General features: G+C 37.3%; 3 protein-coding genes across 3 annotated transcripts; all 3 read right to left on the bottom strand.

Annotated features, from left to right (window-relative positions):
- Positions 1-224: 224 nt before the first annotated feature.
- GH3.9 (putative indole-3-acetic acid-amido synthetase GH3.9) lies at positions 225-3706 on the bottom strand. The gene is made up of 4 exons (XM_086560779.1): positions 3322-3706; positions 3135-3236; positions 1242-2059; positions 225-1120 (listed from the first exon to the last, which is right to left on the bottom strand). Exons 1-4 carry the CDS (start codon positions 3609-3611, stop codon positions 549-551), a joined length of 1782 nt encoding a protein of 593 aa, XP_086416905.1. The 5' UTR covers positions 3612-3706; the 3' UTR covers positions 225-548.
- Positions 3707-9015: 5309 nt separating this feature from the next.
- LOC147498945 (small ribosomal subunit protein eS21y-like) lies at positions 9016-12211 on the bottom strand. The gene is made up of 3 exons (XM_086559084.1): positions 12052-12211; positions 11844-11976; positions 9016-9284 (listed from the first exon to the last, which is right to left on the bottom strand). Exons 1-3 carry the CDS (start codon positions 12099-12101, stop codon positions 9219-9221), a joined length of 249 nt encoding a protein of 82 aa, XP_086415210.1. The 5' UTR covers positions 12102-12211; the 3' UTR covers positions 9016-9218.
- A 189-nt stretch (positions 12212-12400) lies between these two features.
- On the bottom strand, positions 12401-13180 carry LOC147498944 (uncharacterized). The gene has a single exon (XM_086563378.1). It carries the CDS (start codon positions 13178-13180, stop codon positions 12401-12403), a length of 780 nt encoding a protein of 259 aa, XP_086419504.1.
- Between the last annotated feature and the right edge of the window lie 2655 nt (positions 13181-15835).

Here is a 15835-nt window from a genome sequence, read left to right as displayed (position 1 = left end):
GGGTATGCTTAAACATGAGGTTAGCAATCAAAGTTGACGACACACTACGTCTATACAGCATCTGAAGTCAACGCCTAGCTTGGATATTTTTTAATAAGTTGATCGTGATTCAGCATCACCGGCCAATATAAAACAACATATATATACTTCTTTTGGCAGTGGGAGTGCTGATTTGACGAGATAAACCCCACAACGTTAGACAAAACTGATCACGCGTCTTATGATTGGACATTATATATATATCTTATAATTGATTTAACAACAAATAATTAATCTAACAAAAGTTCATACTTCATACATTGTTATTGTTCCTCATCAGTCTCTATCTGAATCCAACATCTTGTTGTACTTCCACCTATCTTCAATAACAATAATACTAAAAACTAAGGGCAATAACTAAGATTCTAGGAAGAGAGTTCTCTAATTTGTTTATGAGATCACAACAGCTAGTGATCTCTTTTTCAGTTACGAACGACTTACGACATGATAACTTCTTAGCAGGAACGAGTACCCTTTTTGCATGTTTGTCATTTGTCAATGGTGCTACACTATGGGTTCCAAGTAGGATTTTTTGGGCTAAAGAAGCAGGCCTCAACCATGGAATTAAGCAACTCAAGAGCCGCTTTACAATTGATGCACCTTGGTGTCTTATACTGATTGATAGAAGCTCCATTTCTGATAAAATGATCCATCAGTGCCTCAAATGTGCCTGGCCCTACAAGGCGTATCTCCAGTGGACCCACTGACTTGTCATACGTACGGCAACGCCTGTATACGTAATCAAGGGCTTCTTCCACAACCATGCAACATTCTTCAAGGACATGGGCCTCCATTCGATTCACGGCGCCGTTAGTTTTGTAGTGCTGGATCTCCCAAAACAGCACATAGTGGCCAGGAACAGAAGAGGTGTCCGCAAAACTAGTGTATTCGACTAGTAGAGCATGGTAAGGTTCAAGGAGCTTCTTTGCTGAGGTAACACTGTTGTGAAGATCTTCTTCATTAGTTTTGTCGTTGTCAATGCTTAGGACCACATTCCTCCTGCAGATGAATCGGAGTTGTGGGGATCGATTGTGGAACCCAGTCACTTGAACGACATCGCCAATGCGGTACCTGTACAATCCTGCACCAACAATGAAGAGACTGTTAATCACTATGATCTTAACCATTGAGGAACTAATATTTTCATTGGATCAGCAATGATTCAATGACATGAATATTCATGTTTCCTTTGGACATCTTACCAGCATAAGTAGTGACCACGACTTCATAATAGCATCCCACTCTGACATGCGCCAAGTCCACGAGCTTACTCCTGGGCACCTTTTCCTCTTCGTCCATTAACATGAGCCCACTATCTCCCAAGGGTATAAACTCAAAATAAGCCATATTAGGCAGAATGGTATATACCACGTCAGCAGGGTCACACAAAGGCTTCAAGTTCACACCAAAGAAACACTCAGACGAAGCATACATAGTGCATACTAAGGGTAGCTTTCCTGCGCTATAGAATTCAAGTGCTGGAATATACTGGGCCATGGACCCAGTAACCACAGCCTCAATGTACTTTGCCTTGGGCCACAATTGACACAATATACCCTTCCATGATGTACGAGCACAAATCATCTTGATCTCATCAGCTAGATGTGGATTTGGCAATTTTAGTATGTCCAACATGGCAGACCGGCATTCAGGATCGGTGATCCTAGAACCAAGTTCACCAGTACGAATATCGTTGCACAGATAGGCCCAATTGCGCAAAAGGAAACTAATAGCTCGAAGGAACGCAGAAGCAAAGACCGCACCAAGTCGAAGGACTTGATGACGATGTACTAAACCCGATAGGAGCTGGCAGTACATGCTTTGCTCACCATCAGTGCATAAGATGGCTTGATCTGGGCTCGTGAAGTCGTTGAATGGATCGCGTGCTCGACATTTGAAGTGTTTGCTTTTGTAGAAGCTAGTAAGTACGGGCCGGGCCGGTAAGCCTGAAGGAGTGGACATTTCTGCCTTTGCAAAGTAAAGGTACATGGCCTTGCCCTCATCCAGTCCGGGGACATATCTGAAGAAGATTATCAAAGCATGGGTTAAAATTGGAATTAAAAGCGGATAAGATATTATGATGCGTGAAGCGTGAAGCGTGATGTTACGCCTGCGCACTTAGTATATGCTTGCTTATGCAGAATCGCAGTAAAGTTACTGAAAAGAACTATAAGTCGTGATCAAGAAGGAATGGACTAAGAAACCAATTATGTACTTGTAGGTACAAATTTGTGGGAGGAAAATGCAAGGACATGTTAGTGATCGAACACCAAATTATAACCAATATATCCAACACTTTTTCTCTTGTTTCAAAATTCCATCTACATTAGTACCGTAGTAGTAACAACTAACAAGTACCAATATTTAGACGTAATTGTTAGTGTGCCAGTAAATACAATAATGAGAGAGTAGACTATAGAGATGTGAGATTGCAATGTTTTCCCAGATATTTAACAATAGTGCTTATTAGACATGCCCCCTCACAACTATCATAATTGGACATGCCCCCCAAAGCCAAGATCCAACGGCTATGAGATTATTTTCTTTCTTTCAATTGAAGTAGCTTTCCCATTGGATCTTGGATTTGGAAGGAGTATTCTAACTATTAAAATTGCAACCTTTAAGTAGTTAAGTTGTTTTAGTGAACCTAGTCTAGTTCCTTATAAGGCCTTAATGGGGAATAAAAAATCAAGAAATCGTGAAATGTAAATATGGCGGTCATGAGGCTTAATGAAAAATCAGCATCATTAGGATCTAATCTGGTATACATTCTGGTTATTGGATTCATCCGCGACAGATATATTATGCTTCATCTGTGACATCATGATATAATACACCGCCTAACAATATACTCCTAGGAAGTTTATGACCAACAAAGGTTGCGTTCGTTGCAGTAGGAAACCTTTCACCAAGCATCAATGCATGCAGCAAGCATTACATCTCATTTTTCAACTAAGCAGGCACTTGTCATGTACTAGGAAATATCAGTATTTGAGAAGAAAGTAGCTGGTGTGTATTTCTGGCCTAGAAAGAGAGGTAATTAAGCTAAAGATCTGACTACATGAAGTGCTGCAAATGAAAATATGTTGCCTCACTGGTTGATGATGGGCATGATAAGGTTGTATAGAAATGTTCGACGGTCAAGATCCTCCGCAACTGAAGGCATCAGCTTTGGCTCCCCAGCTGAAGTCCCTGAACTGAAATATCGATACACTTTATTAGAATTTTGAGAATAATAAACTGAAATACATTAAAAAAAATGACTAGGAGAAAGAGAGAGACCTGCATAGCATCTCAGTAATAGTTTGGCCTGATATAAGAGAAGAGTCTTCACCATTAGCAATTCTTTGTATATATGGACGGATATCAGCATAAGTGATAACGGGAACAAGGCTCTTGAATGCTGACACTTCGGTAGACCCGTCCAAGTACTTGTTCAAGTACTCTGTCAATCCATTTTGTTTTAATATCTCTTTCAAGATATTCTCCTGAACCTCATCCGACTTTTCTGTCAATCTCTCAAGTTCCTTCAACGCTTCCTCACCTTTGTACTCCAACCTCTTCCCATCCATGTAAACACACAAGTATGAAGTAATTTGAAAGAAGGAAAACTATACTGTGTGAACTTCTTTCACATAGGCATTGAGCACAATGTGGTGTATATATAGTACTGTTGGCTAAGATAGTGTGCTTGTAGCAAGGTAATAATGGACTAATGCGATGAGCTCATGGAGTCATGGCTACTTTTTGTTAAACATCATATTGACTAGATTCCAGCCTATTGTAGCTGATTTAGTCCGAGTATGTGCCACTGGGTCTCACTTTGCTTTTGGTGATATGACCTATTTATTAAAGATCATAGACTTTTGTAATCGCATTACTAAACTGGCTAAACTACTACAGTATACTACATTCATTAAATTGATTGGTTGCTATGTTGATGAAGATCATATCCTCACATTTGAAAAGAAAACAACGTCATATGCACCACACTGTTCGTGTCTGAAAATTGATATTGGGGCCTCACTGACTCAATGTATAGTAATCCTGATATAGGGAATACGATTCAATGGCATGAAAATCTCATTGATTGTCTAAGCTTGTTTAGGTACTTTTCAATTTTCATATGCACATTTACACCACTCCTTATAGGCAATGGTGCAACTGATCCTGTTTTCTCCTTTAACAAGTCAATAGTGTTTTGCCATTCTGTTATACGTACTGACATTTTTTATATGGTATGTCCCTTTTATTTTATGTGTGGTGTGAACCTGGAGCTTGATGGTTTCTCTTTCGTAACGTTCGAATTGCCAAATAAAATGGTTTTTTCAGGGAAAAAAAACAGGAAATAATATATGTTTATAGTTCACTTTGTTGTCTAGCTAGAAGACCATATTTCATAATTGAGTGAGCGGAGCGAACGATCTTGGCAGAAAAGGGATTATGCGGACAAAAACCAAGTTGGTTGGTTTCTGTCTGTCTGTCCTCATCTCTTCTGTTATTTCTCTTTGTCCCTCTCCCTCTCCGCTCACGCCCCCACTGTTTAGCAGTTTACTAGTGTAGTCCTTGAAAACCTCCTAACCAACTGGCCAATTGCATGGTCTCAGGTGATGAGGTGAATATCTGATATTTTAAGCTTGAGAAAAATGCATGGTTATGTAGCTCAATAAGTCAGAACTCAGAAGTCAAAAGTTTTATCTTCACAGAAATGTTGCATTTCATCTAATTGTAGTGTTTAGTCATATATACTCACAATATAAATTTAGTTTATCGGAAAAAAAATACTAACAATATACATTTGTTGACTTTTAGTTAACTTAAGCTGGATCCCTAAAAAGGGCGGGGGTATTGACACCCCAAAGTTGCTAGTCCTATTTTATGGGTGACAATACCGCGGCCCATAAAAAATGGCAGTCGTCTATTTGTCATTGTGTACTGTAACATAAAGCACCTTTAAATCCCTACCTACCATCAATAATATGCAGTAAGAGATGTAACATTTCAACTTATGCCAGGAACAAACTTACCCAAATGAAGCGCAAACAAAAGAATGATCAACTGCTAACTCCAAATATAGTGTGTTTGTGCATCTTATTCTACAGATAATAAATATTGTTGTTCACCTGTCAAAATCTTACATAGAACTTGCCCACACTATACATGTTTGTAGGCATATGTAGTTTAGGAACAAAATGCAGGCGTGCCAGAGTGTGCGACCAAACCCCCCAACACACAATATCTATCGTAGTAGTGAAACGAACTGAGCTTATATGCGACTCTGTATATATTGCAGTTTTTGGCAAAATTTGAAGTAAAGGGTTCTGTGCAAACAAAAATGATCACAAACATCTCGTTTTCAAATGTTGAGTTAGCCGAAGAAAAAATTAGTATCAGACACCTGATTTTTGAACTTGCATGATTATTGTTAAGGATGCAAATGATCCTTCATTTCATTTGAACTGCGTGTACAGGCAAATATAAGAAGACCAACAGGCACCACTCCAATATTCCTAGACCTCGTATATGTGTTTAGCATGAAAGACAGGCTAAGCTCGCTTTCTAAACCCCCTAAATATTTTCGTAGACGATACTGATGCAGTAATACATAATTTTAAATTTGCATTGGTTACTTTCAGTGCTAAATGAATTTGGCAATGAAAATGGCTTTAAAAATTGATTGCCAAGTCAATTTAGTATTGAAAATTCAGTGAGCATTCTGGGATGCTGAGTTCTCAGGTAGTCAGGTGCACAATCTCACGACACTGCATTAATTAGTATCGGTCCAAACAAGTTTCAATAGTCTATGGTCGACATATGTGTGCTTAATTAGCATGAAGCAGAGGCATCCTCGATCATATTTGTAGACACCCTAAATATATACAGAAACTATTTAAATAACATGTGCACAACTGTCCAAGAAAATGAGGAATATTTGATCCATTATCGTGTGAACAGAGTTACTGTAGACGAACATGCTCCAATCATTTAACTACGTGAATAAAATTCAGCACGGGATGTGGTTTGATACTTTGATCATGACCTAAGGTACGTCACAAGAGTACTAGATGTACCAGTTTCAGACATGGTTGCACACTTGCACCTCACAGGCTCACACTAGCAAGATGAGTGTTGTTAAACAGTCAAAGTGAAACGTAATGCATTATTCTTCAGGTAGTTCCAATGGCATCTGGTTCAGCATCATGGATGTCTACATATTGGAGCTCTTTTAGGCTTCTCATTGTCTCAATATATATAAAATTATAAACATGTTAAAGGCAAATAAAGTGACATATTTGCCATGGTATCCATTCTTCTTCACTCTCCTAATTAGGAATATGACGTGTAGAAGGGAAACGAAAAAAACATATTCATTCATGCTTGATAGTTCATTTAGTGTACCATACAGCATCACAAAAACTACCCCAACTTGCTAGTATCAATATGTCACTCAAAACCCATTGCTGCGTAAAGTTATTCTAACAATAACATCTAAATCTACTAGGATTACAAGGAATTATGCCCACCATAGCAATAAGATTTGAGCAATCCCAATTGTTGGATCATCTAAAGATACTATGTTTCAACAACATTCTTATCCAAGTAGTGCCTGTCGCACGTCTCCATCTTTATCTTTACTCTGTCCATTCAAGTAGTTTTATTTGCCCAGGCAGTGTATGGAGTATGGACCCCTCCATCAGTTCATCACCACTCTCACCAATCTAGCAAGAAAATAGCTAGTGCCTCATTCACCATTTTTACTTCAAAAAACAAATGTGTGTTAATGCATGAGAAAGTGAATGTGTACTAACTGTTTTTCTCATGGCTAGGTGGAGCACGTCTAATTACTAGCTCAAATCATATTGTCTCCCATTATCTACATGGTTTCAGATTTATCGAAGAGAGGTTGTTCACCATTGGTTAGTCATGGATAGTTTATCCACGTGGCGTGCATGGAAAGATCATTCATCTATCTATTCCCTATTCATATGTTTTGTTCACTGGACAAATCCATCCCCCATAGCTTCTCTCTTCTAGTGTAAGGGTGCATCATATTCCGAAATATTGACGGGCATGTGAGAAAGCACCTTGACACACTTTACTGCCTCTAGAATTCAACACTTTCTTACACTCCCCGAACACAACAAATGCAAAAGAACGAAGTTCCAAATAACTTTCCAAAAAGAACGAAGCTCCAAATAACTTTCCAAAAAGTTTTGTTCATTACTTCATTGTTGCAGAAAGCCAGAAAGCACTATGACAACCTTTTTTTGTCACAATGAGTCAATGAGATGATGGGGAAAAAATGTGCAAGACATCCTTGAAGTCTTTCAACTTCCAAGTAAGGGTAATGTTTGCTATGTAGAGGGAAAATGGAATGATGTGTTAGTGGTCATAAATACACAAAACTCAATGGTGATGAGTGATGAGTGGTTATTTGATGTGCATTTGTACACTTACTTTTGTTTTAGGTTTTGCCTTTCTCCTAGAGGACAGTACAATGAGACATGCACCGAAATAAGGCATCATCCGAATTGGCAATAGCCTCAACTATCTAGGCACACCTCTCAATCTTAATGGACTCCATTATTTTTGTAGCCTCTTATTTGGAAGTTCTTTACCACCTTTTGACCTGTAAAGCTCGATGAAGCTACTCGAAACCCAGTTCTAATGTCTCAGTGACTGTTAAATTAAAGTTCTTTTATTCTTTTCAGGTTTGATACTTTTTCTTGGTAAAATCAGGTTTGATACTTAGTAACCTGTATATACAATGAGAATATAAAGTTTTAGGTAGCACACACGTACAACACAATCACAGTTTCACTTCTATTAAGATTGACAAGTACACATTACGAATAACATAACCTTTCCAAACAGTTCACCACTATGAATTTTGTTATGAGCGGTCTGTTTTTCTGAATTAACTTGTGGAACTCTTCAGTGGTCCACGTTCGACTTAATCACCGAAGTTATAAATTTATAATAGGTTTCAACATAATCAACACTGCATGGAGAGGTTTAAAACGTACCAACAACTTTTGAACATGTGCCTCTGAAACAAAAAAGAATCAACTAGAAATTTCGCCAACAGAACGTGAACATTATGTCGTGGTGATACAGCTCGCCCTTTTCAGAAATCAGGATAGTTGAACATTCACGTAGGCAATCCAGTTAAACTCGAAGTCTTGAACCAACCAAAACAAAACCAATGTTTGAACAGGGAATTACGATGCATTAACTAAAATGTGAAAAAGAACATTTTTATTACAGTGCTTAAGATGTTCCAGGGTCCAGGGGTGTACTAACTATTAAGAACCGTTTAAAATTGACCTAAAGTTAAAAACTATATCTTATCTAGTTTTCTGTTATCTCCTGTCATATCTTATCCAACTTTTAGTGTCTGAGGAATTAGTCAAACAGACATTACCAGAGAACATGTTTCTTGATGTGCATGATCAAAAACATAATGCATAGAAGTTGACAAATCCCTGCCTATCTATTCCTATGTCCATGGTAACTAGCTGACTGCAAACTTGGACTTCTGGACCTTGGATCCAAAGAGAGGGCTACACGCCTACACCCCCGCCATAATTACGTTAAAAACTCTCATTCAGTCGCTCTTCTTTTTCAACTGAATCAACACTGCAGGCAGTGGATCATAAATCTCTCTGAAGCTGATAAACCTACCACTTCGTTTCCTCAAAATCAGTATTTGATTTTTTGGAGGATGAAGAAAAATCCTCTCCCACCCCAATGTGCCAACTGCCTAACCAAACAGAGTGTTGTGAGTGACGACAGTGTAGGAATTATTTCACAACTATGGTACAACTTACAGTAGCATCTACAAGCGCAGGTATCATCTTGAAATATATATACACAAATACAATCCTACATAGTACATACAGACAAGTATCTAAATATCTCTTTAAGTCATCAAATAATAATTTAGACTCAGATGTCGCCCAATGAGGATGGAAATTAAGTAAAGCTGGTTAACATTGCAGAAGTAGAAAGCAGTTGACACACTTCATTAGTTCATTCTAACATGTAGATTCAGGTATCCCAAGTGTTGAGACAAACATCGATTAAAAACTATTAGGTTCACCAAAAATAATACCAAAAGGGTTCCAAGTTCTAAATTACTCTCCCTACAGAAGACATTCAAATGCTAAACAGCATCTCTACTGCTGCTGAACTTCGACCTTCTTCTTCTGCCAAAGTCGATCAAGTGCACTGTCAGCATCACCCTGTCGTCATTCAAAAAGGAAATAGATAAAGCAACAAATTGACGGAAAAAACAAAGCCCAGGGTAATTAATATAGAAAAATAATATCTGAGAAGATGATCAACTCCCATAAAAACTAAACATCATATCAAATATGCTAACTCATTAGACCCATGGACCCCAAGTCCACAACCACCATCACTAGCACAATTAGAAACAGTGTGCAAAATTATAAACAAAATTGTAATCTTCTACTCACACCCAGAGGACCAACAACTGCAGTTAGCACGTTTAGGTATACTGTAGTTTTAGTATATTGACTATATTTTTTCTTTTTTCGCTTTAACCTACGTGGCTCAAGGATGAAGACAAGGAAACTTACTGAAATCTTATCCTCAAGTACTATATCATGTTTGGCTTCATTTGACCAGCTTCAATAACAAAGGAAATAAATTAGCTAGTATGAAATTATGAATCAAAGGTCTGGTGATTTTCAAGAATTGAATGAGGTGCCTAACAACATCAGATCTTTGTTACTGTTGGATAATTGTGGATTAGGGAACCTACGCATCTAGTCACTAGATAAGTGTAGTTGTTTTTCTTCTTCGTATGTAAGTTTTGAGTAGGGGTAAGATTGATGTCCCCCCCTTGTAATCCATTACTAATTTGATTTATTTTAATAAACTGGTAGGGGTCCTGCCAAACCCCCACCCTCCTCTTGGGTGATTTCTCTTTTAAAAAATAGAGGAAGTAATAGGACCTTCAAATAACAGATATGACCTTTACATATTGTCTATTTTTAGCAGTTAATTTTGCTCTATCAATTTACATAAGGTGAAGACATTTCTCCATAACAGGAAAATTCTCATTAACCATAATAACTAGTGACTTAGTGAGGTGTCCACTTTTTTTGCTAAAGAGTATGGTGTCTACCTGCATTACCCTTGGCTTGTGCCAGATCCTTTCTTTAATTGCAGTGACTTGTAAACTTTAGTCCATTTCAACATCAATCTTTCTGATCAGTAAACTAAGATCACATTTCATATATGTCATGCTGTTCACAATCTTTTCTGTTAAATTGAACTCTATGACTGACTTCACATTCTTAGACATTCAATAATCTGCTAATCTTCTCAAATTTGGTATAATATTGGAAAACATTAAAAGAATTCAATGTTGAAGTAAATATTTTGAAAAAAATGATTGAAATCCAATTTATCTTGAGTTCATTCCATTGACGTCATAAGGATGTCATGCGAAAATTTGGTGCAAGGCTGAGGTGTTTGCCTTGTGTAACTCTGTTAAGGCATAAACAACAGTGCTATTTTTTGGTTCCTCAGTCCTCACCATAAGCGTGCCTTGTAAACACCGTTTTATTCCATTCCTCATATGGCTTACTCTTATAAAAAAATAGTAACTATTAACCACTATAGAAAAAATGAACTAATCTTTTTACACGGACGAAAAACTACACCCGTGTTTTATAAATAATTGAAAGAACAAAAACGAAAACTCTTGTTATCTGTCAAAGAAAAACAAGCAATCATTACTGATAATACTTACAAGATATTATCGGTTTTGAGTTACAAGATACAGGATTTTGGGTCAAAACACCGATAATAATTGATTGTAGGATATAGGGATAAAAAACCCGTAATCAGCTGCTAGAAAAAAGTGAAAACAGAAATTGAGAAAGAACAAACAGAAAACACGTATTGAGTGATGAAGAGAAAACAGTAAAACACTTAAAAATTTTAGGAGAAGAAAACTATAAAGAAAACAGAAACGCAAGAATCGAGCATGGAAGCAGAGAAACATAAATCTAGCAATTGCAGTAAACTGCACAGATTCTTTTGTAGCTGATTGGCAGATTGGTTTCAACCAGTAGTTTCAGCAGATTCACTTTTTTATAGTCAGATTTCTAAGAATTCAGCAATTCAGCAACACAATCAATACTTTTATTTCAACTCGACTCAGAAATGTACGGTTCTACTCAGATAAGTTCTCAACTTGTGGCTTTCCTTTAAGCATTTTACAAAAAATCATTGCTTTGATGCCCATGTCCAGCAGCCATTTACGAAGGATAAATTTCAATAGTCAATACGTTTATAATATATGTTTTCAGTTATATGCAATATTTCCAAGATAAAGAATTTTCTTCCTGGAAAGATCCGTCCTTTAACATACTTATCAAAATGGCCTTCCTTAACTATTGACTCACAGAAACTACGTTTCTCTAACTCATCAAATATACCTTCACATGCATCATTTCCAATACTATATATTAAATCAAAATATCAATTTCCAAAAATGCCAATACACAATCCTAGTAAAACATGAGAAGTGCCAAAAAAAATTTGTCCCTGCCCAGGATCTACTAGCAGAAAACGATATCAGTTCAAGGCCAAAAATTATTCTACCTCAATTTGTTCTAAAAGGTTATAGCATGATAAACCCTTTACCAACTATGGTAACGAGTTTGACAGAGTATAGATGAAGAATACAGGGGTACTAAAGCTAATATTCATTTGACAGAGTATATATTTACTGCATAGTTTATTTACCATTATGTTAAAGATACCTGAGCTCGAATGTAACCACAGAGAGCAAAAGTAGAGAATTTTCCAGTATACATCCCATGCTCATTTAAATGTCCAACATTAATCTGGACCGATGCATGGTCCTTTGACGTAATCAACCTATTGGTAGCCGAACTGCAAAAAAGAAAATAACACAAGATTATTTTAAGTGCCCAGAAATGTAATGGTTATAAAATGAGGACATAATACCATTTTCGGGGAATGTAAAGATCAGTCTGTTGACCCTCTTCGTTCTGCATTTTTTTGGTTTCTGAAGAAGAAAACAAGATGTGACTTGTGAGGGAACAAGGGTTTTAGGGTTTTTCTAATAACGACTTGTCTACTCAAAACCCTATATGGGCCGGGCTTAGGTTTGGGCACAATATTGGCTTTGCAAGTCTCTATTTTTTTTTTTTTTTTTTTTTTTCGATATTAACTTATCCATATTATAGCTATTAACTTAAAAATCCATAGGTTGGATATTCTGTTCCATCATACACTTCGGAAGACGGCTCAAGCTTAACTGTTGGATAGCCTCCCCATTATAAATCCTACTTATCTAACAAAACCTATAAAACTGCAAGGAAGCTACAAGATTGTTTATCGAGTCTCTCAAGCTCTCCAAAGCCCAGTGACAACAAGGACTTGTGATAGCTTTAATCACCTCAGCACAATTCCCTTCGAAAATGACTTCCTGCCAGCCTGCTGCTATGGTCATTCTAGCTGCCACCTCTGCTGCCAACATCTCCGCTTCTTCCGCAGACCTTGCCTTAAACCTCCTTGTTGCAGCTCCAACAATTCTGCCTTCATCATTAGTAGCAATGCATCCATCTGCTGCCCATCCAGTTTCTTTGGTGAAAGCAGCATCAAACCTAATAACCACACATTCATTAGGGATATCAGCAAAGTCAGTTGGGTATCTATTCAATTGCATATCTAGATTAGAGTTAGAAGAAACTCCCTCCTCTTTGAAAACTTGGATGCATTTCACAGCCTCCACAGAGCTTCTCCTGAGCACCCTATCCCTATTAGTTTGCTTTTGTTCAAATTTGATCTCATTCCTAATTCTCCACATGTTGTTAAAAATGCAGCAAGCCAACACTCCAGCATAAGCTATGTCCTCCTTGGAACTCTGACTCCAGGACATGAATGTTTCCACCCAGCTTTTTATAGTTCCCTTTTCAGGTCCAACCACCCTTAGTCCTAAGCCAGATGCAAACCAAAGGGCTCTCGCCCAATCACACTCAAAGAACAAGTGTATGTCAGTTTCAATGGTCTTGTAGCAGAAAGGGCATGATAAGTCCCCTTGAACTTTCTTATGGGGCAGTTTGTCCCCCATAAGGAGTCCTAGCATATACAGCTTTCATATAAATAAGAGTGTGTTAGCTGGGAGCTTAGCCCTCCAGATGTGAGCAATGGTTTTGAGCTATAGCTGGAAGTCTGTCCCTCCCATTTTCTATGATTAAGCATGGAGTAAACAGATTTCACAGTTAAGCTTCCAGACCTATCTTCACACCAAATCATTTTATGCTTGTTGGCCCCCAAAGGCCTCACAACCACCTCCAGAATCTTTTGCCTTATGAAAGGCTCAAAGTGAAGGTTTAGCACCTCAGGGTCCCAACCAGACCCATCACTTTTGAAAAGGTCAGCCACATTCATGTGCTCAAGATCAGGGTTATTCACCCCCAGCTCTTTAAGGGTCCTTGGTTTTCCATTGCACATCAGCCAAGGATCCTTCACAACTGAAGTGGATTGCCCATTATGGATGTTCCAAAGGACCCCTTCACTGATAGTATTAAACACCTTACCAGAAGAAAGAGGCATAATCAGGTGGTTTTTCAACATCACCAATCCAATTTTTGCTGTATATACTATACAGAGCTTTGGTTCACATGGACTCCACATCAGTGGCAGCCTTCCATGGCAACTTTGCCAACATGGCCACATTCATCTCCCTTGTTTTTCTAAATCCCAACCCTCCATATTTTTTAGGTTTACACATGTGTTCCCACCCAATGGTGTGGACACTGTTTGCTGTTTCTGTCCCATTCCAGAAAAAGTCCCTACAAGCCTTGTCTATTTTTTCACAAGTCGATACAAGAAGCATGTAGGTAGACATGGCATATAGAGGTGTTGCTTGGGCCACAGAGCTTATAAGAGTAGTTCATCTAGCCTGAGACAACACTTTGGCTTTCCAGCCCTTAATCTTTTTGTGGACATTATCCACCAGGAAATCAAAATTCTCTGATTTTCTTTGGGATGACATAACTGGAATCCCTCGGTATTTCTCTCTGGATTCAAACTGCCTCATTTTCCAAAATCTTTTTAGTCTAAGCATATTTCTGATTCTAACATTCCTACTGAAAAACATACTGGACTTATCAAAATTAATTTTCTATCCAGATGCCTCATAGTAATCATCAAGAATCTGTCTGAGGTGCCCCCCATCAAAATTAATTTGCAAGTCTCAAGCATAACTCTTTTAATCTTTTTTGGAAACATGTTTGCTATATAATATGGAAAATTTAAAGTTTGTTTTGATTTTAGATTTTTATTTAGTTTCAGTTTCTTGAGAACATGTATGCCTTCTCGAATTAATTTCTCAAATTCAAAAAGTCTACCAGATATATATATCTCTATACTGTTAATGTGTTGACAAAAATAATACATGACAATATGATTATTTATTATTTTTATTTTTTTTTTTCGAGGTAAGCATAATATATTATAAGAATAAAGTATTACATGGGGTCTAGTGGGTTGAAAGACTATTAGGTACAATTGTATAGGTTGGTTAATAAAGCTAGTAATCTCCATGAATAATAAGTCCATAAAAAATCTACCTACCCCACCTTTTTTTGGCTCGGTAAGTTTAAATTATATTAAAATGAAATGGATACTTGTCTATTACCATTTGAAGCTTTTGAAATGAGCTAGATGGATACTTGCCCAAATTACCATTTGAAGCTTCTTTCGTGTTCTCTATTACATTTATACTTTCGGAAAATTTTCAGCCTTAATTAATATCGTTTTATTTTCATTTACTATAACTGACAAAGGGAATTTATTCCAGGCCACTGAAAACCGTGAGGAAAGTGAGAAATGAAAACGGAACAGTCTATTATGAGAATTGTGGGTTTGATTACTTTTCCCCTTAGGTAGTTTATGACTATTTTCAAATATAATCTTTTAAAGTAGCATTATTAATCAGTAAGGCATTCGCACAAACATAAAACCTTACGTATTGTACCGTACTTTTGTAATTCATTTTTATTTAATCAATATGATCTAACAGAAAACGACATAAACGATACCACATTCCCAATTCAATCCCTAGTTTGGCACATTTTTATGGTGTACCTAGATATTCCAAATTGACCTGGAATTTTAGCATTTAGCGTTGGAATATTATCAAGAACAACACAAAATGACCAGAGAGAGAAAGATGTGGTGAATATCTCGACATACTCTACTTGTAAAGTTGACAAAATGAGATAAATCAAATTATCATAGAGAGAGGAGGGAGCAAATGAGTCCAAATTTGTTCACCAGCATATTTGCTGGTGAAATCTACCAGCGCGCTAGTAGGAGCCCATGTGTGTCCATAAAACTCTCTTACTTCCTTTTTCTTTTTAGAGAAATTAAATAAAAATATATATATCCCAAAACCAATAAAAAAATTCCTCCAAGATTTTCTCCCAAAACATTGGGTACTCTCTCTCCACTTTCGTTCTCTCCCTCCATACCTCTTCTGAACCAATCTTTCTTGTCCATGAAATTAGAGGAGAGGGAGGTGAAGGCCCCTCTGTATTTGCAGATATGTACATAGTTGAATGTTAGAAAATGAAGTTACCAGTCACATTGAATGCAAATTTTGATGTTAAAGTTGGAAATTTTGTCTCAAAATTCGATACAAATACTTAAGTCTTGCACTGACATTTTCCAACAGTTGGTATGCTACAGAAGTAACCAATCCAACCTAGCATTAGTTCAA

Source organism: Coptis chinensis, chromosome 5 (assembly GCF_015680905.1).
Source record: "Coptis chinensis isolate HL-2020 chromosome 5, ASM1568090v1, whole genome shotgun sequence".
Classification (NCBI taxonomy): domain Eukaryota; kingdom Viridiplantae; phylum Streptophyta; class Magnoliopsida; order Ranunculales; family Ranunculaceae; genus Coptis; species Coptis chinensis.
The sequence above is the reverse complement of the archived record's forward strand: the minus strand, read 5'-3'. Positions and strand labels throughout refer to the sequence as shown.

Bases quoted from the DNA above. Each gene is read 5' to 3' on its own strand.
- GH3.9 (XM_086560779.1), bottom strand. From the start codon at position 3,611: ATGGATGGGAAGAGGTTGGAGTACAAAGGTGAGGAAGCGTTGAAGGAA. The intron at 2,060-3,134 runs GTGAGGCAACAT...AATCTTCTTCAG, and splicing joins ATCATGCCCATCATCAACCA to ATATGTCCCCGGACTGGATG. The intron at 1,121-1,241 runs GTAAGATGTCCA...TTGTTGGTGCAG, and splicing joins CGTGGTCACTACTTATGCTG to GATTGTACAGGTACCGCATT.
- LOC147498945 (XM_086559084.1), bottom strand. From the start codon at position 12,101: ATGCAGAACGAAGAGGGTCAACAGACTGATCTTTACATTCCCCGAAAA. The intron at 11,977-12,051 runs GTATTATGTCCT...TCTTTTTTGCAG, and splicing joins CTTTACATTCCCCGAAAATG to TTCGGCTACCAATAGGTTGA. The intron at 9,285-11,843 runs GTATCTTTAACA...GAATGACGACAG, and splicing joins GTGGTTACATTCGAGCTCAG to GGTGATGCTGACAGTGCACT.
- LOC147498944 (XM_086563378.1), bottom strand. From the start codon at position 13,180: ATGGGGGACAAACTGCCCCATAAGAAAGTTCAAGGGGACTTATCATGC.